This window comes from Podarcis pityusensis (genome assembly GCF_964106645.2).
Source record: "Podarcis pityusensis genome assembly, chromosome: 15".
NCBI classification, from domain to species: domain Eukaryota; kingdom Metazoa; phylum Chordata; class Lepidosauria; order Squamata; family Lacertidae; genus Podarcis; species Podarcis pityusensis.
In genome coordinates this window covers 27,382,067-27,407,385 of record NC_138040.1, presented here as the reverse complement: position 1 = coordinate 27,407,385, position 25,319 = coordinate 27,382,067, and the positions used below count along the sequence as shown (strand labels likewise).

Genomic DNA, 25,319 nt, shown 5'->3' with positions numbered 1-25,319 from the left:
AACATCTGTCCAAATGGGAGCTGTGGTCCAAAACATCTGGAGGGCACCAGGTTGGGGAAGTCTCATCTAAGAAACTGAATTAGCAATGGTGATTCTAAACAAGAGGGTGCTGTGTGACTAGGAATACTGGAATACATAAACTGCACTTCTGGAGCACCTAATAAAATGCATTAGCACTTAAGCATCGCTGAATCTCCACTTCCATAGCCCAAGGCCTTAGGTGAGAAGAAATTGCTAGTTCTCATTGGCTTCATTGCTTAACCCTTCTGCTACTGCGTTCTAGCTGCAGTAGCATTCAGCATCAGGAAATGAAGCCTTTGAGAGCAACTCGTTGTCATTTTGGCTTTCAAAGACTTCCAGGATGCATTTTGAGAACTGGAACACAGGAAGCTGCCTTCTATCTAGTCATACAATTCATCGATTTTGCTCAGCATTGCCTATCATCAGGGCTGGCTAGATGGTGTTCCATCTTCCATCATCTCTGACCACTCACACTCCTGCATGTGGCTGATGGGAGTTGGAGGCCAGCAACCCTTGCAGGGTCACAGGTTCCCCAGCCCTTGCCTATGCAACCAGATGATGGTTCCCCAGGGCGCCAGACAGGAGTCATTCCCAGACCTAGCATGAGGAGCCACCAGGAGTAGAACCTGGAATCTTTTGCCTGCACAATTGGTGCTCTCTTCCACTGAGCTACGGGGACGCAGGTGGTGCTGTGGGTTAAACCAGAGAGTCTAGGACTTGCCGATCAGAAGGTCAGTGGTTCGAATCCCCACAACGGGGTGAGCTCCCGTTGCTCGGTCCCTGCTCCTGCCAACCTAGCAGTTCAAAAGCACGTCAAAGTGCAAGTAGATAAATAGGTACCGCTCCAGCGGGAAGGTAAATGGCGTTTCCGTGCACTGCTCTGCTTCGCCATGGCCACATGACCCGGATGCTGTACGCTGGCTCCCTCGGCCACTGAGCTACACCCCTTCCTGATCCGTGGAGAAATGTCCAAGAACTGCCTGCCCCCCATCATCCTTGGGTTGAAAAGAAATAAATGGGTCTGCCTTCTAGCTGCTCCCACATCCTCATATCAGTGTTGATCAAGGTTGTTCTCTCCAGGTGCTGCTGGACTCCAGCTCCCATAAGCCCTAATAACCAGTGCCAACAGGAGTGGTAGTCCAACAATGTCTGGAGAGCACAGCATTGGCTCCCCCTGCTTTGGGTTAGAATAATGGAACATAGGAAGCTGCCTTGTTGTCATGGGGTGGCTGGATGCAGAGGAGTGATAAGAGGCACCAGTTGGGGAACCCCCAAGGGAAGAAAGCTCAGAGCCTGGAGATTGGAGGTGGGGTGCCGATGGGTGGTCAGAGGGAGAAGAGGGGGCAGACTGGGAGGAGGAGGTGTCAGAAACTGAAGAGGCAACAGGACTTAGTGAGCAGGAAGAGTCTGTGACAGAGAGCAGCCCAGAATCAGAGGCAGAAGCAGAGACTGGAGAGAAGAAGCAGAGATGGGGCAGGCTGCTGAATAAGTCTTCCCCTCCTGCTGTGACCAGCTCCCCTCCCCGCTGGTCTCCCATCACCTGCAGAGGTATGAAGAGGGTGGAACAAAGAGAGGCAAGACAAAGGAGCCTAGCTGTGGGAAAGTAGGAACCTTCAGTCCTTGCAACTGCCTCATTGGGGCAAGATCTATTGGAAAGAGTTACTGTGCTCACTAGGCCTGAGCTATTTTGTTTCTTTGAATAAAGAGTTAACTTCACTGACACCTTGTGAGTTATTGCTGACCAACTCCCGACATCCTCCCTGACACTTATACTGATTCATAACATTGGTCCATCTAGCTTAGTATGGTCCACACTGACCAGAGAGAAGCTCTCCAGGGTTTCAGACAGGAGTCCTTTCTCAACCCTACCTGGAGATGCCATTGGGGTTTGAACCCAGGACCTTCTGCATGCAAAGCAGGTGCTTTACCACTGAGCTATGGCCCTTCCTTAATGTGGCACTGTTGTGACATATGCAACCTGTTACCTGGATCAGGGAAGTAATATACCTTATGGAATGATAAACAACCAAGCAGACAAAAATGGGGTGCCTCTTCCACTTGAGCTTTTGCTAGGAAGATCTGTGGGCTTGGCTTCTCTCCTGCAGATGTGTGTGTCCAACTCTCGTTCCCCAGGGCACAGGCTAGAAAGGGTCTGAGCCATTCCCCTTTTAGCCTTCCTTCCTGAGAAACACCAATGGCTTATTTGGTACTAAGTCTTGTGCATCTGATTGGCAGCCAGTCCTAGAACCCACATGCTTGTTTACCCACTTGCCAAGATCCTTTCAGGCTGTACACCTTCAGGAATAAATACAGATGTGGAGAATGTGTCTCTCTAAAACTAGCAGGAGGGATACCATTTTTCTTTCTTTAATTCCCTTTGGGGTTGCAAAGATTTGGTGTGTGTGTGGTTCCCTCCTCCCTTCCCTGTTGATTCGGCCTTTTAATGCGTTCCTTCGGGCTCTCAAAAATTCTCATTTCAAGGTAACTGAGCAATTAATGAATATTGAACAAAGAAATTTGTTTTGGAACCGGGACATTAGAATACATTAGAAGCAGAGAAATCCAAGCAGCTTTATCTGCTGTGTGCCAACTTCTCTCTTTTTTTGCCTCGTGAATAAGGTTACAGTGAGAAAAACAAAGCCCCTCCTTGAAGGGGGGGCAGTTCTAGGAGGTGGGTGCCTTTTTCGGTTGCTGCTGGAAGGGTGGCTTATGCAGGCTTGCAAAATCCAAGCATCCCTGTCTAAGGTGCATGCTCCCTGTCTTAAGGCTCATTTCCCTGCTTCCTCAAAACGGACCTTGATGATGAAGTATGATTCAGGCAGGAAGCAACTGCATTCTTCCATAGACCAGCTTTGCAATGAGAACCTACCCTTTGCTCTTTTTCCACTCCGTCAAATGCAAGGTTTTTGTTTTGTTTTTTTAAGTTCCTTCAGCTGCTTTTCCTTAAAAAGACCAAAGTGGTATACAGTGGTACCTCGGGTTACATACGCTTCAGGTTACATACGCTTCAGGTTGCACACTCCGCTAACCCAGAAATACTGCTTCAGGTTAAGAACTTTGCTTCAGGATAAGAACAGAAATTGGGCTCCGGCGGCTCGGCGGCAGCAGGAGGCCCCATTAGCTAAAGTGGTGCTTCAGGTTAAGAACCGTTTCAGGTTAAGAACGGACCTCCGGAACGAATTAAGTACTTAACCTGAGGTACCACTGTAAATACATAAGAGCTGGGGGGGGGGGGAGGAGTAAGAAAAACAAGTGCAGCTAAATCTCTCTTCCTCTCCGAGGGATGCTTGAGGAATTTGATCGTTGCTAATTGCAACATGCACAGACCTGATCCAGACCTCTAAGACTAATGGGCAATTTGGAGTTCCCACAGCTTTCGCACTTCCCAAATGTTCCAGTGCGGTTCTTCACTCAACACCCCTCTGCACACACATTTAGAAATGGATTTAAAGTGATGTAGATTGGAGATAGCATGATCCACACATTCTTGCTCTTTCCTCACCATCCTCTCAGCTTATAACAATTAAAGATAAAACGAAGGGGGGAAAAGCATTTTTGAAAAGGTCATAAATCCAACCGTATGTTTTTCTAAGCCGTTCCATCTCTGTGTGCCCTGCCCACCCATCTGCACCCAGTAATTCCATATGTTTTGACCATAGTGGATAGTGAGAGAAATAACTTTGGTTTTAGTGGAAGCTGAACGGCAGCAGAATGCGAATAGCGCTGATTGACAAACACAGAGCAGGATGGAAATGGTTGCTTCCGTACATCTCTTACCATGATTTGAACATTTTTCCTGGTTATTCTGTCTGATATTTCCTCCCCACCACTCTGCAGTAAATCTTTAGAAATCTGCAACGTTGTTATATGTGCATCTCCCCCCCCCCCCAAATAAAAATAGCACCGAGTTTTGCGTTATTTTCTTCTTTTGTAAAACTGCAGCTGACTCCTCTGCCCTGTTTTGGAAGCTCTTATTTTAGTCTCCTATGTTTAGAGGTGAGAAGGCTGCAGTGACGGTGCAGTTGCGAATTATATTTGATACTCAGCGGTGCCTGCCAGAGCTATTTGAGACACCTGGTGGCTGATGTCACTGTTTTGTAGTAAATAATTGCTTTCAAGTTCATCGAAGCAGGGTGGGGAGGGAGGGACAGCCTCTCTGTGTTGCCGCCGCCATAGATAACACAACTAAAAACTTTCTTTGAATGGCCTTGACTCATGCTATGGTCATAAGAACCTAAGTAGAGGCCTTCTGGATCACGTCAATGACCCCTTTAGCATCCTGATTCCAGAGGTTTCCATTTCAGTGGCAATGCTCATTAACTTTGGGCAGGGGGGCAGCCCCCTCAAGTCTTTTTTTGGGGGGGGTCAAAGGGACCTCAGCCCCTAGGAGTTGGCTCTTATGGGTCTGATTCTGTATAAAGTAGCTTGCAGTGTTTCTAATCTCATGAACAGCTCTCTCCAGGGGGGTGGAGCCATGGGAAGCCAGTTTTAGGTTTCAGTTAACTCTTAAGGACAGGTTCACACCATTCCCTTAAAGCAGCACTTCCCAACCTAGGGTCTCCAGCTGTTTTCAGACTACAATTCCCATCATCCCTGACCACTGGTCTTGCTAGCTAGGGATGATGGGAGTTGTAGTCCAAAAACAGCTGGAGGCCCAAGGTTGGGTAATACTGCTTGAAAGCACCTTCAACACAGAAGACTCCCTTGTTGGACTGTGTATGTGATAAAGGGGAGCCATATTGGGGTGAAGGCATCCTCTTCTATTTGCCCCTGCATCAGTTTCAGTCTGTTGGCTAGCTTTTCTAGCAAGGCTGTTTCCCATACGATGGAAATGTAATAAACAAACAGAAAGAGAACCTACCCAAATGATGCTGGCATAAAACCCCCACATACACACAACGTATAAGAACACAGTGGTACCTCAGGTTATATACGCTTCAGGTTACATACGCTGCTAACCCAGAAATATTACCTCGGGTTAAGAACTTTGCTTCAGGATGAGAACAGAAATTGTGCAGCAGCGGCACAGCGGCAGCGGGAGGCCCCATTAGCTAAAGTGATGCTTCAGGTTAAGAACAGACCTCCATAACGAATTAAGTTCTTAACCCGAGGTACCACTGTATAACTTTACCACTCCCCCCCTCTTTTTTCTCCTTCCCCAGACTTCTGTGTACAACACTAATGTCTCACATCATATGTAACTGATATATAGAAAATACTTTACAACCTGAGAAAAGAGACAAGTCATGTATTTTTGTAAACCAAGAAAAGCATTTTAAAAAAAAAATAAAAAAATAATAATAATCCAAAACACACACAGAGAGAGAGATGACTCCTTACAAAGAATCCTGGGAACTGCAGTTAGTTATGAGTGCTGCGAACTGTATATCTGTGAGGTGGAAACTACAGCTGCCAGGCATCTTTAGGAGAAGTCATGTGCTTGCAATGAGCATTGAATGTGTGTTGAACCCTCCAAAAGCTGGACCCATTGAGGTGCCACCCAGGCCCCTACCTTACCCCATTTTTTATTTATTTACTTACTTTAAATTATTCTTTATTGATTAAAAATTTACATATCTGTACAAACATTGTGTAATTATACAGAAAATAGAAAATTTCTAAAGGAATAACAAAGAGGGGGGAAAGGAAGAGAAAATAAAGAAATAATAAAGATAAGAAGTAAAGAAATCAAAAGAGGCAAAGAAAAGGCAAGACAATGTTCATTGACACCGTCCTTCCAATCCTTCTCATTATACTACAATACAGACATTTTTTTTTACACAGGTTTATATTGTATAATATCATTTCTACTTTGTATACGTTCTTCTTTTCTTTTTCTTTACAATTATCACTCAATTTCTGCTAATAGCCTTACCCCATTTTTAACCTGGAAGAAGCTCAGGTGTCCACTCCTACCTGCCCTGTGGACCCCCAAGCCCCTTCACCCCCAAACCTATGCATGTTCATTCAGTGTCTGACGAGGGTTTTTGTCTGAGCAGAGGGTCAGTGAACGTGCAAAGTCGGGGGAGAGATGATGTGTCCCTCTCCCTCCTTATGCATTTGTTGTGTGCCCTTTCAACAACTGAACAGGGCTTTGATTCCTAACCCCCCCCCCCAAGTAATTGTTGCCTCCCCAGGCTCATCTTCTCTGCCTATTCTCTATTCCATTCCCTTTTCTGATTTGCAGGCAATCTATAACGGGGGATTTCTTTCTCGTCGGACTGTTTTTCTGTCTGATGACCTTGGGCTTCTACAATATCTGCACTGTAGATGAGATGTGGCGTTGCCGCATGTATCTTGATAAAATGTATCAGTGGATGAATTGATTTTCATATTGATTTACCGGAGCACGAAACGACGCGAGTAGAGCGAGCGAGAGGCAAATCAGACCCCCGTCTCCTTAATGGCATCCTCCAAAGAAGTTGCAGAATCAGAGGTGGCGTGCGAAGTTAGCCGTGTCTATTGCAAGACTCCTTGCGGAGTGGAGAGGCCTGTTGCTTTGTTTGGATGTATTTCCCATCTCCATATCAGGCTAGCGTTCATGGCATAAGCCGTTGCACAGCGTATATGTGTGTGGCGGGGAAATCAGTTATTAAAAGCCACAAAACCCAAACGTACCCGTGCGCTGATGACATCTCGTACAGCCTGCAAGCAAAGCTTCCTTGGGAGACCGTTTGGGGGCCGCAATTCAACCCTCGGCACTAGGAGGTTTGAGGTGTCTGAAACAGGTTGTTTGAAACAGGTTGTTCTAACTTGGAGTAGTTTCCTTGGAAAGAGTAATTCTGGGTTAAGTGGAGGCTACAGGCTGACATTTTGACCATGGTAGCATTGTGTGGACACTACAAAAAAGTGGGGCTTCCATCAGCATGATAAATGCTCACCTGGAAGCACCCTTAGACTATAGAGAGCAGATCTCTCCTGCTGTTAATCAACTGGACTGGCCGCTGGTCCAAAGTACCTGATGATAACCATCAAAGCACTCAATGGGCTGGGATCAAGGCACCAAAAATAAGTACTTCTCCCATGTCAATTTGTCCAGCCATTAAAATCAGCCTCAGAGGGCTAGTCTCTGGTGACCACAGATGTAGCCTTGTCTGTTGTAGCATTCTCATCTTTGGAACCCCTTGCCAAGAGAATTTCTCCCAGTGCCACCCTCCTTAGTGTTCCAGCACCAGCAGCAAATCTTTTATATACACCCAGGTCTTTTATTGCCTTGATTCTGTTTTTATGATGGATTATATACACACACACACACACACACACACACACACACATTACAGCAGGCACTTAAAAAAAATATATTGTTTTTTTAAGTGCCTGCTGTAATGTCTTTGTTAGCTTGGGTTTTTATTCTATTCTTGAGGGTTTATATGCAAGCTGATCTGAAGACCAAGGCTGAAGAATGGTATTAAGTAGTTCTCCACCCACACTACTGAGAGATTCTCCTTTCTCGATGATCTGCTTTTTAGTGAAAACCAAGCAACTTGTCGGGAAAGATGTGCAACAACATGGAGTTTGACCATCTCTCTAGAAGGAGGTTGCTATCCCTGACCACTGGTCCTGTTAGCTAGGGATGATGGGAGCTGTAGTCCCAAAACATCTGGAGGGCCAAGTTTGCCTATGCCTGTTCTAGACTGACAACATCTGGGGACCCAAGGTTGGAGAACGCTGCCTGAAAGGCTATGTGCTTTTCCCGTGTTTGCAGCTGAGTGCCCATGTTTCTTTGGCTCTTGTTTTTAAATCTTTGCTTCCTATCAGAAAACTCGGTTGAGTGTGTCTGCTGGACCACAGCCTTGTGGAAACTCCATGGGTGGCCCTCTCTGCAGAAGGGGAGATGTGGAGGAGGTGTGTGGTTATATTTGCAGATACCCTTATATACAGCCTAATCCCTTTCCTTCCCCCTGTTCCCATTTTTATCAGTGCAAACAGTTAACACAAAACTGAAACAGCCAAATTGAACAGCGATGAAAAGAGGAGACATGGCTGTAATTTCCACTCCGTGGCATCTTTTTGTAAACACTTTCTCCCTCCAACCCCCAACCCCCATCCCAGAAGTAAAATAGATATTCTTAAGTATGTGCTCAGTCCAAGATCTAAGCTGACAGCTGATTTAACTTTTATTAGGATAAGTGAGCTTAAGCTAGAGATCTGTTGTTTTTGTACTATGTTGGCACAAATCATCGTAGAGGAAGCCATGAAACCTGATTTCCGTGTTGTATTATATATATATATTTATATATAAAAGAACAAGGGAGTTAATTTTTCTTTTGCAAATTATTGCGTCGATTTATTCATTTTCAAATGTGAACCTAAAACCAGCATGCATAATTTTTTGCTCATTTTCCATTTTTATGCAGGTCCCCCTGCAGAGCCACAAAGGGCCTGCGCACGCTCGTCTGTGGTTCTGTCTCTGATAGAACAACATATTTATAGCCTGATATAAATAAAATCAGAAGGTTCCTATAAAAGTCTGTTTATTACTGCAGTACAAAGTTAGAAAAGGCTTAAGGTTTCGGCTCCTTGGCTCTCACATACTGCAATGAATATTTTATAGGGAAGGAAATACTTAGCGTCTGAATCTTTTTATAGTGCCGCTGCTGCTGTTCGTACGGCTGGTAACCTTCCAGAACGTGCGCTTTGCATCACAACAGCGCCTTTCGAAAAACATCTACACAAACACATATATGTGAGTCCATAGCAAATGCTGCTGCTTTTCTGTGTCTTAGGGGATACGCAACCAGTTCAGCTTTAGAGTTGACAGTTGACCAGTTTCGTTTCCCAATCATCCAGTAAGCTACCTCCTTATTATGGTCCTGAGCATCTGGGCGTTCCCTCGGTGCATAGATGATGTTTTGGATTCTTCCAGGGCATAGCTGTCAACTTTTCCCTTTTCTTGCGAGGAATCCTATTCGGAATAAGGGGATTTCTCTTTAAAAAAGGGAAATGTTGACAGCTCTGTTCCAGGGGCTGCTAGTCCAACCAGCATCTTTCAATGATATATCAAGATCTAGCAGCAAACTGCCACAAGGGGTTGTAATAGAAAGGCAGATTCCTCTCATCCTGGGAAGAACATGAGAAGAGCCTGCTGGGGCAATCCAGCGGTTCATCTGCAGATGTCCATCATCTTGTTCTTAGGTTCTGTGGAAAACTGGCAAGCAGGAGCTGAGCACAAGAGGACTCTCGTCTCCTTTGGTTTCCAGCAACTGGCATTCAGAAGCATTACTGCTTCCGACCATGGAGGCAGATCATAGCCAACATGGCTGGTTGCCATGGGTAGCTGCGTGCTGCATGCATTTGTCCAATCCTCTTTTAAAACCACCCAAGTTTGGAGCCATCGCTGCCTCCTGTGGAAGTGAGTTCCACAGTTTAAATATCTGCTGCATGTACGTTTTCTGGTCTGTCATCATAGCACCCAGCTGAAAGGATGGGAAGTCTACTAAGAAGAGGCATATGCCTTCCTTGTTGGAAAGCCAGCAGAGATGTTCTGCAGCGTTGGTAGGGATCCACACCGACTGAGCTGAACTTTGCAGTTCTGTAATAGGACATCAAGCCTATCTTTGTCTACACTGGGTTGGAAGAGATGACCCTCCAGTCTCGATTGTTGAGGAGACCTTATCTGCAAGGATGCAAGAGTGACTGGCCACCGATTCACATTGGGTCATGCAAGATTCCTCCTCTGCTTCATAATTCAACCATCCAAAAGAATGACCTTCTAAACTCCTAGTTGGTCATTTGTACATCTAGCTTAGTATTGTCTGCTCTGACTGGCAGCAGCTTTCCAGGGCATTGGGCAAGGGAAGATTTCGTCCAGCTCTTGCAACCTGTTCCTTAACCCTCTCCCCAAACACTGGAGATGCCAGAAATTGACCTTAAAACCTTCTCTACATCTGCTATTGCCACAGGGAAGATATAACTCTACTATAGCCCTTTCCAAACCTTGTGCCTCCCTCGGATTTTGCAATACAGCTCCCACCAGGCTCAGTTAATATGGCCATGCTGGCTGGACTTGATGGAAGTTGTAGTCATGGTGGGCACCAGGTTGGGGTTTGCTGCCTAACTATGCGCATCGAACTGAACCAATAGTCAGTTCCCCTTTCTAGGAACCCTGGCATCTTTCGCTCAGTTGAGGCTCTCGGACACGATATTTTTAAGCAACCTTCACAAATGAAAGTTTCCGGAGTTTATGGAGAGAAGACGTTGCAGCAGTTGAGTTGCTTTTGTCACGTTGGATGTAACCTTCTAGTCTTTGCAGTGTCTAAACCGCAAGAGGAAGGTGGGCGTAGCAGTGATGGCAGTAATCGCCCTTCAGTTGCAACCAAAAATTGCTAGAGGGGAAGGAATAGACAGGATCCCTTGCGTTGGAAGGCTCAAGAGGCGCACACCTTGGATTGCAGCTGCTGCGTTAGATTCCCCAAGCAACTACTTAGGATCCTAAACGCAGAGGTGGCAAGTCTGCCCCCCACTGCCCCCATCTGCGTTTAGCGGCAAATGTTGGAAAGGATTAGTCAGTTGGCTGTAAAATTAACTAGTCCGACAGGTATTTAGTATAACGATGGTGCACCAAATCTGTCAGTTACCAAATAAACTCCCCCCTCTCCCTCCCTCCTTAACACCCCATGCCCCCCCCAGTAGCTCTATGCGCCTCACGAAGCCTGTGCCCGAGCCCTGAAATGACAAAGCACCCTTTAGTTAATTGCGCGACGGATCGCCCAGAGTTAAAAGTTCTGATTTATATGACTGTAGCTCTAACTGCTCAATAACCCAGGCCTGTAATCTACTTTCATTTCAAACAGAACGGTGATTTATGGGGCGGCATGCCGCTTTAGCTCAGAAATGAGGTGTTCAACATATGCTCTGTTGACATAAATTTGGAATTTATTGCTCTTGTCAAAACTGCCTGTTGGACAAAGGTGCGTATTAAGGCAATAAATGACCGGGAATAGTTTTCTGTCAAATTTCCTAACCATTGTATTCAGTCTGCTTGAGGAGTTGGAGCAGAATTATACACATACTTTCGTTTAAAATAAAAAAAAATAAGAAAATCAAATGTCCTAAAATCTGTACTTCTTTTGGTTTTGCCGAGTCTGCCTGAAGGAAGAGAATCTTTGTGCAAACTCTCAGGCCCTTCTGAATGCCAACTCAGAGTTTTTATGCCCTTCCCCCTTTGGAGCAAAGCACCCTTTTCTTCCTCATTAAACAAGAAAAGGAGAGAAAGAAGGGGGGGTCGGAGGGGGAGCTTGTTAAATAAATATACTATAAAAAGTGTTTTTATGTGCAGCTTTAAAAAAAAGTGGGAGAGTTTAGGATATTGGGCTGCAAGCAAGTACTCTTTGGTTTACAGTGGGTTAAAAGTTGTCACCCATTGTATGCATTTATAAAAATAAAAACTAGTTTTACAAACTGGCTTTCAACCCTAACAAGGGCCCCACAGGGCAGTGTACAAAAAACAGAGATGGGAGGAGAAATTTGACTCAGTTGACATGTAAAGACCAATCTAACTAATTCAAACTTTTAGGAAACGCTATGCAAACCCGAAATGTGAACATCCCTTGAATTTTGCACTGTTCCAATTTTGCATTGCAGCTCTCCAGCCAAGCGATGTACAATAATGCACATACCAGGGGGATCTGTGCATTAAATTGCATATATTATTGAAAATAACATACAGGATGCATTTTATTTGGGGGGGGTGTAAATATTAGGGGGAATCTGGTTTGGAAAAATGTGTGTATTCGGTAAAATTGCATACAGAAATGTGTATCTTAAGAGAGAAATTTCCCCCAAAATGCTGATGGAATTTTCATGAGGACTTAAAAACAATAATAATGTACAAAATTATGTGGAAATGTGGAGAACTCAAGAGTGGGGAAAGGAGAAAACAAAAGAAACAGAAATTCACCCATCCCTAAGAGAAAAGAAACACCAAAGAAAACGGGATCGATGGTATATCTCTTTGGAAAGAAAGGTCAATAAAGTGGGACAAGTGAATGTCCAATTTTTATTGGCCAAAATAATAGGCCAGGAACCTAGAAAGGCCGGTCAGGGGTGATTTTAGCTTTCCAAGTGGCACCAATATCTATTGCATAGCACTGATAATTCTGAGGTGCTACTTTCTGATTTCTTGGGGCCGGCATAGTCAGCTAGTCTCAGTTTGTTTCGCTGATGAATTTTGGTTTTAAAGGCCAGCAGCAAACTGGGGGCCACTTCTAGACTGGGAACTTCACCAAAGATTTGCATCAGCTTTCTTTTAGACATCTTTCAAAAACTGGACCATTCAGACAGGCCACTTTTTGTAACCAGCCAGTTTTATTGACGTTCCCTTGATGCTTTTAGCAGCAGTGCTGCTGCTGTTGTTGTTGTTGTAGTATTAATGTTCATGTTTTACACTGCCTTGCTACATTTCCTATAAATGTGTGGCTCATAAATATGTAAATAAAGAGATTTTTGCACAAATGGGGAAAACCACCGCTATTCTGACACAGGATTGAGAGGGCAGCAAGAGCTCACACTTCCCGTGTGATGGACAAAGTTGGCTCGTCTTAGAAATTGCCCGTGACTCTGACACTTACTGGATGGGAAATGTTTTGCTTTGGGGGGTTTTCTCAAGCAAAAATAGAGAATGCTTTGACTCTGGCTTGCAAACAGGTCGCCGTGGGGAAGTGACCTTTATATAGCTGCATTCATAATCTGCTTTGTCCATAGTACATGCAACAGGTTCTAAGAACAAATGCAGCATAAATTTTATATTATCCAAAGGAGAGAGAAAAGGTTATACAGTGGTACCTCGGGTTAAGTACTTAATTCATTCCGGAGGTCTGTTCTTAACCTGAAACTGTTCTTAACCTGAAGCACCACTTTAGCTAATGGGGCCTCCTGCTGCCGCCGCGCCGCTGGAGCACAATTTCTGTTCTCATCCTGAAGCAAAGTTCTTAACCCGAGGTACTATTTCTCGGTTAGCGGAGTCTGTAACCTGAAGCGTATGTAACCCGAGGTACCACTGTATCTATAAACCCTCTTCATTAATGTCTGGAATTTCAGGTATTTCAGAAGTATCCCGAGTGATCCCCTTTTCTCTTTCTCTTCTCTCACCCCCCCCCCATTTTAAGAGGGGCATTATATAGTAGTAGTATTTTTATTTGGAATTTAAGAAGGACCAAAACTCGCTGGAAGAGCATCTGCTTAGCATGCAGTTGGTTCCCAGGTTCAATTTCTGACATCTCCAGGTTGGACTGGGATTGTCTCCAGCCCGAAACCCAGGAGAGCTACTCCAGAAGTTGTCAACCCCTCTGTTTTCTTTTTTAACTTTGGAACATGAGAATCTGACTTATACTGCGTCAGACCATCTGTCCCTCTAAGCTCTGGATTGCCCACACTGTAGCAACTTGCTACAGTTTCAGACAGGGGACATCCCCATCCCTATTTGGAGATTCTGCCAGGGATGGAACTTTCTGCAGGCAAAGCAGGTGTCCCACCACCAGCGACCCTCTTGTGTAATGCTAGAACTTCGGGTCACTCAATGAAATGTATTGGTGGTTGCTTCAGAAATGGACAGGTCTCCCACCCCCTGAAAAATGTGTACAAAAGTGAGTGTATTAGGTCAAAATGTGCCCCCAAATGCATATATTGGTGAAAAGAACACCATGTCAGAGTAATTGAAGGTGGAAGTTTCTTCCATTCCTAAAGAAGTCCATGGAACTTAGATTCCCATGCCTGCTGGATAGCTCAGTTGGTTAGAGCATGGTGCTGATAACGGCGAGGTTACGGGTTCGATCCCCACAAGGGACCTCTGCAAATTCCTGTATTGTAGGGAGTTGGACTAGGTGATCCTCAGGGTCCCTTCCAACTCTTTGGTTATATGAGATATATGAGAAATCTGCCTTGGGGTGGTGGCATATGCCTTTGGGGAGTAGGTGCTGGAGTGAAAAATGTGTGTTGCTTTTCAGTCCTGCTTGCGGGTTTCCAGGAGGTTAGCCACTCCATGTGGGAAGCCTCTGTAGGCCTGACCTAGCCAGGCTGCCCTTACGTTCAATGTCCCTCCGTCCTGGGTTAACAACTGCTGCTGCAGCAGCGCCCAAGCAGCAGCAGTTGCTCTGGCTTGGCTGGAACAAAGGCCCGAGTGAGCAGTGTGGCCTTGTGTGTGAGCCTTTCTCCTCTCCGGCCCCCCTGCTGTTCCTGTGTGCGGGTGGATTCGGCTTGCGTTGACAAATGCCCGCGCACACCCTTTGTACACACACAAACATAAAATTCTCCCCGAGTGGTGCCGAATCACTTGCCACCAATCCCCTTTGCCTTTTCACACAAAGCACCCCATTGGGAAAACTCATAATTTTTACACCACACAGTCCTGACTGGTCAGTGCTGGAATTACGGTCTCTTTGAAGTGCTGCTTTTTTTTTTTTTTTTTTGCAGGAGATTTTACAGGCCTTTTTAATTACCTACTGCTTGCGAGAGGCCCCCTGCTTTTCAGTCCAGCGTCTGATTGTTTGTTCTTTCCAGTGGCCTTTGCGGAAGGCAGGAGTGCAGCAATTCTCTCCCCCCACAAACTCCGGTCTTCCTCAATAGTTTAAAGAGCTTCATGCTTGTTGTTCGGAGACAACTTCTCTCCTGAGTAGGTTGTCTTTGCAAGATCTCCAGCCACCGTCTATGATTGGGCCTTTGGCTTACTTAAATATTCGCAGTGTTGAAGTAAAGTCCATCCAGTTCCTTGAAGCCAACAGTCCACCACAAATTCGTTGGCATTGGCTCCACAGGGAGAGTGAGGAAAGGCAAACTTTCATGAGCACCACTGTCCAATTTTTAGCTGCTTGAAGGACTAGGTTCCTGGGTTGTTCCTAGTCCAGGTTTGTCGCCTTGGCAAACAAGGCCTACGGTATTGGCTTTGTATCTTGGCAGCTGGTTTCTGTGGTCTCGGGTAGAAGACTTTCCCAGCCCTTCTACCTGTGAGAAGAGATTCTAGGTTTCATACCTGAGACCTTCTGCATACAATTGGCACCTGCATAGAAAAAGGATGTATCACTGATGTATTCAACTGTAGGCATTGCCTCCCGCTTCACAATTATATTTCAGGTGGAACTAAAGCTGTGGGTTGTTGTTGTTATTATTATTTAGTTGTTTAGTCGTGTCCAACTCTTCATGACCCCATGGACCAGAGCACGCCAGGCACTCCTGTCACCACTGCCTCCTGCAGTTTGGTCCAAGAACACTGTCCAACCATCTCGTCCTCTGTCATCCCCTTCTCCTTGCGTCCTCCATCTTTCCCAGCATCAGGGTCTTTTCCGGGGAGTCTTCTCTTCTCATGAGGTGGCCAAAGTATAGGAGCCTCAGCTTCAGGATCTGTCCTTCCAGTGAGCACTTAGGGCTGATTTCCTTAGGAGTGGATAGGTTTGATCTTCTTGTGATATATATAATGTTACAGTAGAATGGATAATATCAATATTACTGCTTCTTCTCCCCTCCCCTCTGCCCCTGTGGTGGCAGTTGAGGGAAGATAGAGGCCACTGTAGGAGGTGGTTGGTGACAGTATTCAGAACCTGAATGAAGACCACTTAGCTCACATGACTTGGCTCTTTTTTTGTGTGGACTCTCTGAATGGTTCGATAAGTCAGTAGCTGTTTTCTAGCATGGCCCCCTTGACCCAGGATATGCTCAGCTGTGCACAGTCTGGTCACATGGGATCACATTCACAAAACCAGCATACCGAAATTCAGTAGAAGCCTCAACCATCTTCAGTTACCATATGGCCTTATGCTGAGTCAGACCATTGGTCCACCTAGCTCAGTATTGTCTACACTGACTGGCAGCAGCTCTCCAGGGTACATCCCCCCAGGTGTACCTGGAGATGATGCCAGTTGAACCCAGTACCTTCTGCATGCAAAGCATATGTTCTTCCCCTGATTCTATGGCCCTTCCCCATTGGTTGACTTTGATATGAAGGATTATAAGAAGTTGGAGTCTTAAATGATTAGTAGTATTACTCCTAGAGCTTTGCTTGATAAATATACATGTATGATGGGCTTCATAAAAACATACTTTTCTGACTCTCCCCCTTTAAGAGTGGGACATGTGCAAGCTATAGCAATCTGCTGTGCTATTTAGGAAAAAGACTCCCAAATTTCCAACTGCTAGAACAATGGCAGGCAAAGCTTGTAGATGGGTGGCTTGCTAGTTTGGGGCTGATTTATTTGTGTCAGCCTGTTCAGCACCAGTCCAGCAGAATTGTCTTCACCTGTGCATTCGTATTAACCTGTGGCACAAACCTCCCTAGGAGGATCACTTGGTTTCTCTTGAAGCAGAAGGAGATTTCCACGGTGTGTGTCTCCCTCCATAATCCCTTCTGCACCACGTTGTGGCTTTACTTTGCTTAGAGGGACGTTTATTTACTTATTCAGGATGCACAAGAGATTAGGAATTTATGATGTCAGTCAGATGTCGAATATTAAAAAGTGCAGATCATTTTTCTGGACTGTGCCGTTTTGGGAGTGTATAATTGGGAATCAATACCCACATACTTTGAATGTGTTTTCTTGGGTCTCTCACCCCCTCCATTCCTTCTTTCTTAAAAGCACAACTTTAGTGAAAATGGTCGACTTGTCTATTGATCTTTCTCTTTCAGATCTTAACAGCGTGGATGGCTATAATACCTTGCTTACATCTGCAAGGGTTTTCCCTTTTTTTTTTATGTGTGTGGCAATAAAATAGCCTTAATCCACTGAGCATAAATAGAACATTTCAATCATATTTCGCTACCAGGAGCCTGAGAGATAAAGTGCTTTAAAGACCTTGCTGAAAGAGACTGTATGAGATTGGCTACGATAACATCATGCTATAAGCAGGTGCCAAATGGAAAACTTTTGTTCCTGCTGAAATTTGTTGATAGAGATATTTCAAATAAATGACTTGCCGAAAGCCAAAGCACTGTTATTTTTTAAAAAAACTAAAAAACAAAGACTCGGTTATGTAACCAATGGAAGGGTTGGGACACTGAGTTTGATTGCCATGTAGATCTGTAGGTGAGCTGTTGGGTGTAGTAAGATTAATGCGTTCTTTTGTCATTTCTGACACCCTGTTCAAATGCCTTGCTTGGGGCAGTGGGAGGGAGCAAGGAAGAGGAGCCTGCAAACACTCTACTGGGATTGTGGTTCTCTTCTAACATTCATGTGTCCTTCGGTATGGAAAGGGGCTCTTCAGAACAGCACATTCGGCCCTCTTGGGCTCTCATGCGGCTCTGAAAAGGTGGCGCGATGCTGTGTCTTCTCCAAAATGATATGCTTGCGCCTAGTCCCAGTGTAAGGAGGCAGTGATTTCTGTCCACCCTGACTTTGTTGCAATCAGCGCTGTTTCCGTTCCACCACAATTTGTCTTCCACAAAAGACTGCATTATTTGTCTCACTGTCCATCATGGTTAAAACAAAAATAATTAATTACAGGCAACGCCCTGTTTGTGTGGGGGTTGTGTTCCTGGTCATTGCGCGCTTATGTGAAATTGTGTGAAATCAGAATCCATTGGAAAAGCCTGCAAACACTCTATTCCGCTCCCGCTCCATCCCTGTTCCACTCTTTTAGTGACGTTTTGGTGATGTCTTTATGAAGTTTCTGGGTCATTTCCAGGTTTGGTCCTGTGCGTGTGTGTGCAATCACTATCGGTCGCAGCTAAAATGGGAGTTGCCTGTGTGTAATTTATTTCAATGGAAGGGAAGCATCAGAAACAATGCAGAAAATAATGTAATTATTTATGGAAGATTTGCAAACTCAACAAGATGAATATGACCACTGCTCATATTTCCTTGTGTGATTTCCATTTCTGACTTCAGACGACCATGCAAATTGTGGCAATTTCTGCTGCTATTCCCATTTCTGATGGAATTCTCTACCTGGTATCCAGCCAAAATGGGGCACAGGGTTCAAAAGTGAGGTAGTTTAGATCCTCGGTCCTGCATACCTGAAGGAGCGTCTCCATCCCCATCGTTCAGCCCGGACACTGAGATCCAGTGCTGAGGGCCTTCTCATTGCGAGAAGTGAAGTTACAGGGAACCAGACAGAGGGCCTTCTCGGTAGTGGCCCCCACCCTGTGGAATGCCCTCCCTTCAGATGTGAAGGAAATAAGCAGCTATCTTATCTTTAAAAGACATCTGAAGGCAGCCCTGTTTAGGGAAGTTTTTAATATTTAATGCTGTATTGTTTTAACACTCGATTGGGAGCCGCCCAGAGTGGCTGGGGAAACTGTGAGCTGTGGCAGCCAGTAGCACTGGAGGTCTCCCTTGCACCCAGAGGTCTCTGGCCTGCCAAAGTAGGGGAAAACCAAGAGCAGGCTTCCATTCTCTCCCTCTCCTTGGGGCACTCTTCGAATCACACTGCATCATGGCTTCTGGAAGGCACCACCATTGCCACTGGAAGTAGCAAGTATAAGTGCAAAGAAGTGGGAGTGAGGGAAATTAAATGAGGCACTTCCATTGCCACCAAAGGGAGGGTGCAAAAAGGTTGCAGAAAACTTTTTGGAGATGGACAACTGTGTCTCCTAGTTTTGCCACCTGTGAATAGAGGGGCATATTTTGCAGGTGAGTGTGAGGGCATTTCAGCTGAGGACTGCTTAAACATGAGCATTTTAGCATTTAACTTGCACACCTATTGGCAGTGGATGGGCCATCAAGGAGCTTCAACCTATTTGATTGTTTTATATGCAGAAGACCGATCAATCCATTTCAGGGTCAAAACCATCTTGGTTTGAAGTGGTTAATCCCCCCGGTGCAAAAATGTGGGATCAGGTTGTGCCCCCCATTATATTCTGCACTATGCAACTAAACTGGTTCAGTCTTCCTTTCACTGCTGCATGCTGCAAAGCACATTTACATTTAGGCAGTGTTATTCCGTGGCAACATTCCCCGCCCTCTTGTTGTAGTGACCCTCTCCACTGTTAAAATGTGGAGAAAAAACTGTGTGGGACTTTTAGTAGTGCAGGGCTGAGGAACCCCAGACCTGGTGACCTCCCAAATCTGCTCTTGGGACTCTCTCTAGACCACATCCCCTATATAAACCACACCCCTCACCTGCTTTGCTTTGTACCCCCATCGAGTGTCTGGGATGTGCCCCTAGGCAGCTGCTTTTCTCATAGTTCATGCCCCTTTGAGCCTGTTTGGGGAAGGGATTTGATTGACAGGGGGGTGATACTCCATACAGTCTGTAGCTTAGCTGTGATTGGGTGGCTGTTTGTTCCATGTGTCTTTGTCATAGGGATGTAGATGAATTTCAGTGATGGGAATTTAAAACCGATAGAAGTTGGGCAACTATTTCTTCCTCTGTCTTCTTGGGATCAATCCTGCTACTGCCCCATCTTGACATATATAGCTCAGCTTGCTAAATATCATTTGGGCCGCGAGACCAATGGCTCAAGAACTTCACCAGTTCACTCTTCAATGAGCAGCTGTTTTATAAAAGAGACAGTGCACGCTCCCAACCAGAAAGGCCATGGATGGGTGCCTTTCATCACCTGTCTTGGGAAGTGTCTAGATTCACAGCCCTGGGTTAGGAGTAGAGATGGAAGCAGGAAAATAAATCTCCCAGGATGTTGATTAAGTACCTTTTCCTCTTCACCCCCCACCCTCCCCACTTCCAATCATTCTGTTGGCATTTCTGCCCTTCCTTAACTCATATATTGCTGTTTCTTCTCACCAGTTGTTTCCACATTTTTTTTATAAATGTAAAAAGCACTTTATGACTCTCTCAGCAGCCCTGACTAACCACCATGAGAGGTGGTCCATCAGTAGATTGGGGGTGATGGGGTGGGGTGGGAACATGTTTCAAATTATAGCATCAACCTGTCTGTGGCTATTCCGTTCCGGTCATTAAAAGTGCCCATTTTACAGCTGCAGAGGCTGGGTTGAGCAAGGCTACAACAAAAAACCATCTATCACACGTCACATCAGCCCAGGTGTGTGAGAGGTGGGTTTTGTTTTGGTTTTTTTTGTAGTCTGTGAGTATGCTCATGTCTTTTAAAGCCTTATTTGGTTGTATGTATAAATGCTTCAGGAGAAGTCTTGAATACTTTTTTTATGACAATAAGCTTATGTGGTTGTTTAAAAATTCCCCCGCTTAACCCTCCCAGTTAAATATAATATCTTTCCTGTGATTCTTAACTGATGAGAATCTGTCAGTAACAGTAGATTTTGTGAAACATTCCCATGGGTTAAGTGCTGATGTTTAAAAATAAATTCTTTCCACTCAAAATCTCTGAACATACCAAGAGAACTCACTTTCCACCCATCTGTTGTCTTTCTGTAGGAAACTGCACAGTGGGATGAAGACTTATGGGTGTGAATTGTGCGGGAAAAGATTCCTTGACAGCCTGCGGCTCCGGATGCACTTATTGGCTCATTCAGGTAAGTTTGGAAAAATAGGGGGGGGGGGCATTCCTTCTTCTCATCCACTTTCCAGGTTAATGGTATTTTAGCTCAATCAGGATTGGAATATGCTGAAACTCTATCGTCATCATCCCCATCATATTGAGTTTAGAGCATGCAAGAAGATGAATACTTAGGACCAAAACAGATGTCAGTGCATTTCATGTTATGTCACCCCCTCCTTATAAATAGTGACTGGTGTGTGTGTGTATGAGGCAGGACTTGTTCCAAAAGAGAGACAAAGTTGGGAGAAATGTGTATTTTAAAATTGGTTGCAATCCTCTCAGTTTCACATATCCCTTCATCATGGAGAACATTTGTTGTTTGTTATTGTTTAGTCATTTAGTTGTGTTTGACACTTTGTGACCAGGCACTCCTGTCTTCCACTGCCTCCCGCAGTTTGGTCAAACGCATGCTGGTAGCTTCGAGAACACTGTCCAACCATCTCGTCCTCTGTCATCCCCTTCTCCTTGTGCCCTCCATCTTTCCCAACATCAGGGTCTTTTCCAGGGAGTCTTCTCTTCTCAGGAGGTGGCCAAAGTATTGGAGCCTCAGCTTCAGGATCTGTCCTTCCAGTGAGCACTCTGTGTTCCATGGAGAACATAGAATGAATCAAATCACAGGTGTGTGTAGAACAAGGTTTTACAAAGCCACCAAACTGAGCTGTTTGCTGACAATTGGCCCTCTTTGCTATTAACCTGTGACCCAACTTGTTCCCTTTTCATCCCTGTGAAATATTGCTCTGGTCTGCCTGTTGAGGATGCTTGTGTGATAACGGAAAGCTCACATACCTGGTCAGCAGCCTGAGTTAGGTCCCAACTTGTAAGAACGGAACAGCTTTTCTTATTTTGCATAGATTATTTTGTGTCTGCAGCTTGCTGTGTGGGCTGTTGGCCAGTACTATTATTATTATTGTTTTTTTTTTTTTTAAAAAAAATAGTTTTGCAGTTTAAAAATTTACAATCAATTATCCAACAACATAAAAACAAGATTCCAAAGAATCTCCTGTACTTCCCTCCTCCCTTTTGTGGGTCTGTTTGTTAACAATTTCCTCCTGCATCTTTTATAATAATCCAAATATTTTTTCGTCTCTGTTATATCCAAAATTCAACATTAAACTACAAGTGTTATTCCAATCCTACTAATGATTTTAGCTGTTTACGACGGTTTTTAAGATAAATTATGTAATTTCCCCATTCCTTATTAAAATTTTGGCCTTCCTGATCTCTGATTCTTCTGGTCATTTTTGCCATTTTGGCATAGTCCATCAACTTAATCCGCCATTCTTCTCTGGCAGGGACTTTGTCTTCTTTCCATCTCTGGGCCATTAACATCCAGGCAGCTATGGTCACATACATAAATAGTCTTTTCTGCTCTGCTGGGATTTGGGCACTTGTAAGTTAGGCCAATATTATCTCTGTATGCAAACAGGCTTGGTTGAGAGAAAAATGGCAAAGCTTGCTCATGGCCAGCACAAGACTGAACCAACAGCTTTCTAGTCCATAGTGTGGTCTTGTGTCCACTTGACAACAGGCTACCAAATAATGGCAGCCATTGTGCTAGGACAAAGAATGTGCAGAAGTTCAACTCCTTGGCCTCTAGAAGCTGTGGTCTCCTTCCCTCCTGAGAGTTTTCCATACACCAGAAACATACTTCTAATGATTGCCACTGGAGTTAGGGACCTCCTGGTTTAAATGCTTACCAATTCAGACCATGAGCCACGCTTCAGACTTTGCCCTGTTGAAGAGTACAAACTACAATTTCTCAATGATTTCCCAGCCATTAAAACCAATTGGTTACACTTTGTCAGAGGTCCTCAGAGCCAGGTCTTGCCGTTCTGAATGGTTTTCCTTGGCTCCTTGATATTGCAGGTGCTTAAGCACAGCCCTGGAGCAGCAGACTTTGAATCCCAAGTGGCTGATTACTATTCCATCCTTCCAGGATGGACAGACATGGCTCCCCCTATTTCACCCATCTTTGTCTCCACCAATACGTTCTGCATTTCTGTGTGTGTGTTGCGAAAGCTTCATTCTCTGAGCAACCACTGGAGTTGCATTAGTAAAACTGTTGCAGAATTAGGCACTCGCTTCCTGTAATGAATCTCAAGATTGGGCTCAAATTATGCAGCCTCCTTAATTAAATGGCTATTGAGGGGCTGGAATGCTAAGTGGGAGGCTTGGTACCCTGAAAGTTAATTCAGTCCTAAACTTACTTGCAGGAGGAACTCAGTGTACAACCATCCCATATACTCAGTTCTCTGAATGGTGCTCCTTACATAGCTTATGTGTCCCAAGCTTTGCAGAAAGGGGGTGGTATTTAAGCAAGAGAACTGAAGTGGCAGGGGGGACCGTCCAATCAGAACAAAGCATGCTCAGTGATGGCAGCATACCGCCTTGACTATTGTGGCTGGCTGGTTGGGAGTCTCTCTCACATGATTTTTATGGTGTGATGATTGTGGGGCTCAAAGGTTTGGAGGTCCACACTGGGACCCTTTCTTGAACGGACTCACCTCCTCACACACAAAGGCACACACCCTGGTGTAGCCTTTGTGCAGAGAGAGAGAAATCTGTCAGGTTCTGTTTCTCTCAGTTTTTCCTTTTTTTCTAATCTTAAAATCAGCATTTCATATTCCTGCATTCATTAGGCATTCTTCTTTTAACATAAAAAAAATTCATCGTGAAAATTCATCAGCATCTTGATCCTAACCCCACCCCCCAAGTTTTTGCATGCAGTTTTGACTAATGTACCTTTTTTGCAATTTCCCCCAAAACAATCAATTTTCATATACAAATGCATTTTTATTCCCCCTTTCTTCTAATACGTATACACATTTTTGCACATATTCGTTGGTTGGAAAACAGCATTGCAAAATTCGGAGAAGTGTAGATTTCAAAGGATGGCTGTGTTTTGGTTCTTGGTTCAAGATGTGCAGATTACCGGTAGGTAAAAGGTAAAGGGACCCCTGACCATTAGGTCCAGTCGTGGCCGACTCTAGGGTTGCGGCGCTCATCTCGCTTTATTGGCCGAGGGAGCTGGCGTACAGCTTCCGGGTCATGTGGCCAGCATGACTAAGCCGCTTCTGGCGAACCAGAGCAGCGCACGGAAACGCCGTTTACCTTCCCACCGGAGCGGTACCTATTTATCTACTTTCACTTTGACGTGCTTTCGAACTGCTAGGTTGGCAGGAGGCAGATTAGGTAGTTTCTCATTAAAATTCAGAAAGCTAACGACGCCCTCCTGCCCACCACAAATTTGTTCCTCATCCCCCACTGTTGTTCATGTTATTTTTGAGTCCTAGCTACACAGCAGTCCCGAGAGAAAGGGAAGGTGAGCCCTCTGCATCTCTCCCCTGGCTCGCTTGCTTAGAAGAGATAGGTGAACAGGTGATAGCAGCAAGAGACAGCGGCAGAAGCAAGGCCTGGGTACTCCAAGGGCTGGCTGTGGACTCACTGCTGCAGTGCGGACCTTGGCGATTGCCCAGTTACACTGATTCCTGATACTAGCCTTGGAGTTGTTAGCTTCTGGAGTATTTACAGTCTGGTCCTCACTGTAATCATGGGAAGGAAGCAACAGTTGCAGGGTGTTCACAGAGATTTGCATGTATTTATTTAACTAAATTTAGATACTGCTTACTGGAACAAAAGACCTCTGAGTGGCTCACAACAGACGGTCTAAAATCTTCCTTTAAAACACTAATTTAAAAGCAGGTTACATTTTGTAAAAAAAAACCCAACCCTTTAAATATAAAATAAAACCAGTAATTTTAAAACACTTTATAACTATTAAACTCCCATGTCAAAATTCTGTGCTAAAATTATATGCCTGGGTAGGCTTGATGGACCAAAAATGGTTTTGGAAGGTGCTGAAAACAACTCAGTTGTTGATTGCCTTGCTGTCAAAGGGCAGAAGCTGAGCATGATGGGAAACTGCAGCCTTAGAACAGAGGAAGCAAGGGAGATGCCTTGGTCCAATCTAGCTCTCTCTCCACTGAGAGGCAGTGGCTCTCCAGGGTTTCAGACGAGGGTCTGTGCAGCTTTACAGGAATAATAATAATAATAATAATAATAATAATAATTTATTTGTACCCCGCCCATCTGGCTGGGTCTTCCCAGCCACTCTGGGTGGCTTCCAACAAAGATTAAAAATACATTAAAATGTCACACATTAAAAACTTTCCTAAACAGGGCTGCCTTCAGCTGTCTTCTAAAAGTCAGATAGTTGTTTGTTTCCTTGACATCTGATGGGAGGGCGTTCCACAGGCTGGGCACCACCACTGAGAAGGCCCTCTGCCTGGTTCCCAGAAACTTTGCTTCTCACAGTGAGGGAACTGCCAGAAGGCCCTCAGAGCTGGACCTCAGTGTCCGGGCAGAACGATGGGGGTGGAGATGCTCCTTCAGGTATACTGGGCCGAGGCCGTTTAGGACTTTAAAGGTCAGCACCAACACTTTGAATTGTGATCAGAAACATACTGGAAGCCAGGGATTGAAACTAAGTCCTTCTGTGTGCAAGGCAGATGCTCTACCACTGAGGAAATATAGGAATATATTCCAAGGGAAGCTTCGTCCCTCCAGCAGAGCTCCTCATTTCCACCCAGCGAAAACTTCTCTGTAGGTATAAAAAGAACTTTCAACCTATGTTTGAGGGTGATAAGAGGGTGGGCAAAAGTCTGTTACTTCTTTCAGTTTTTCCTGGAGTCAGGTGGGTTAATTCTGACAGGTGACAAAATATGCCAGGGCTGCTGAAGCTCCGTGTGTTCCCTGGGAAATTTTTCGGAATGGGGGATGTCAGTTGCCACACTAAATTGTGGAGGGATTTCAGTTGTGTTGGGGAGAGGTTAATTGGGGGACATTTGCACCTCCTGAAATTAAGCCCTATCTCTGAAAATAACCGGAATGTAGCTGTCCA

The 25,319-nt window shown here is 44.9% G+C and overlaps 1 protein-coding gene across 3 annotated transcripts in view; it reads left to right on the top strand.

Annotated features, from left to right (window-relative positions):
- The window catches only part of ZBTB16 (zinc finger and BTB domain containing 16), a 191,954-nt gene that overhangs the window by 62,979 nt on the left and 103,656 nt on the right, over positions 1-25,319 (top strand). For all 3 annotated transcript variants that reach the window (XM_080983492.1, XM_080983493.1, XM_080983491.1), the window contains exon 3: positions 20,296-20,393. In XM_080983492.1, coding sequence (XP_080839618.1) covers positions 20,296-20,393 — 98 coding nt within the window. The remainder of the gene's footprint in view (positions 1-20,295; positions 20,394-25,319) is intronic.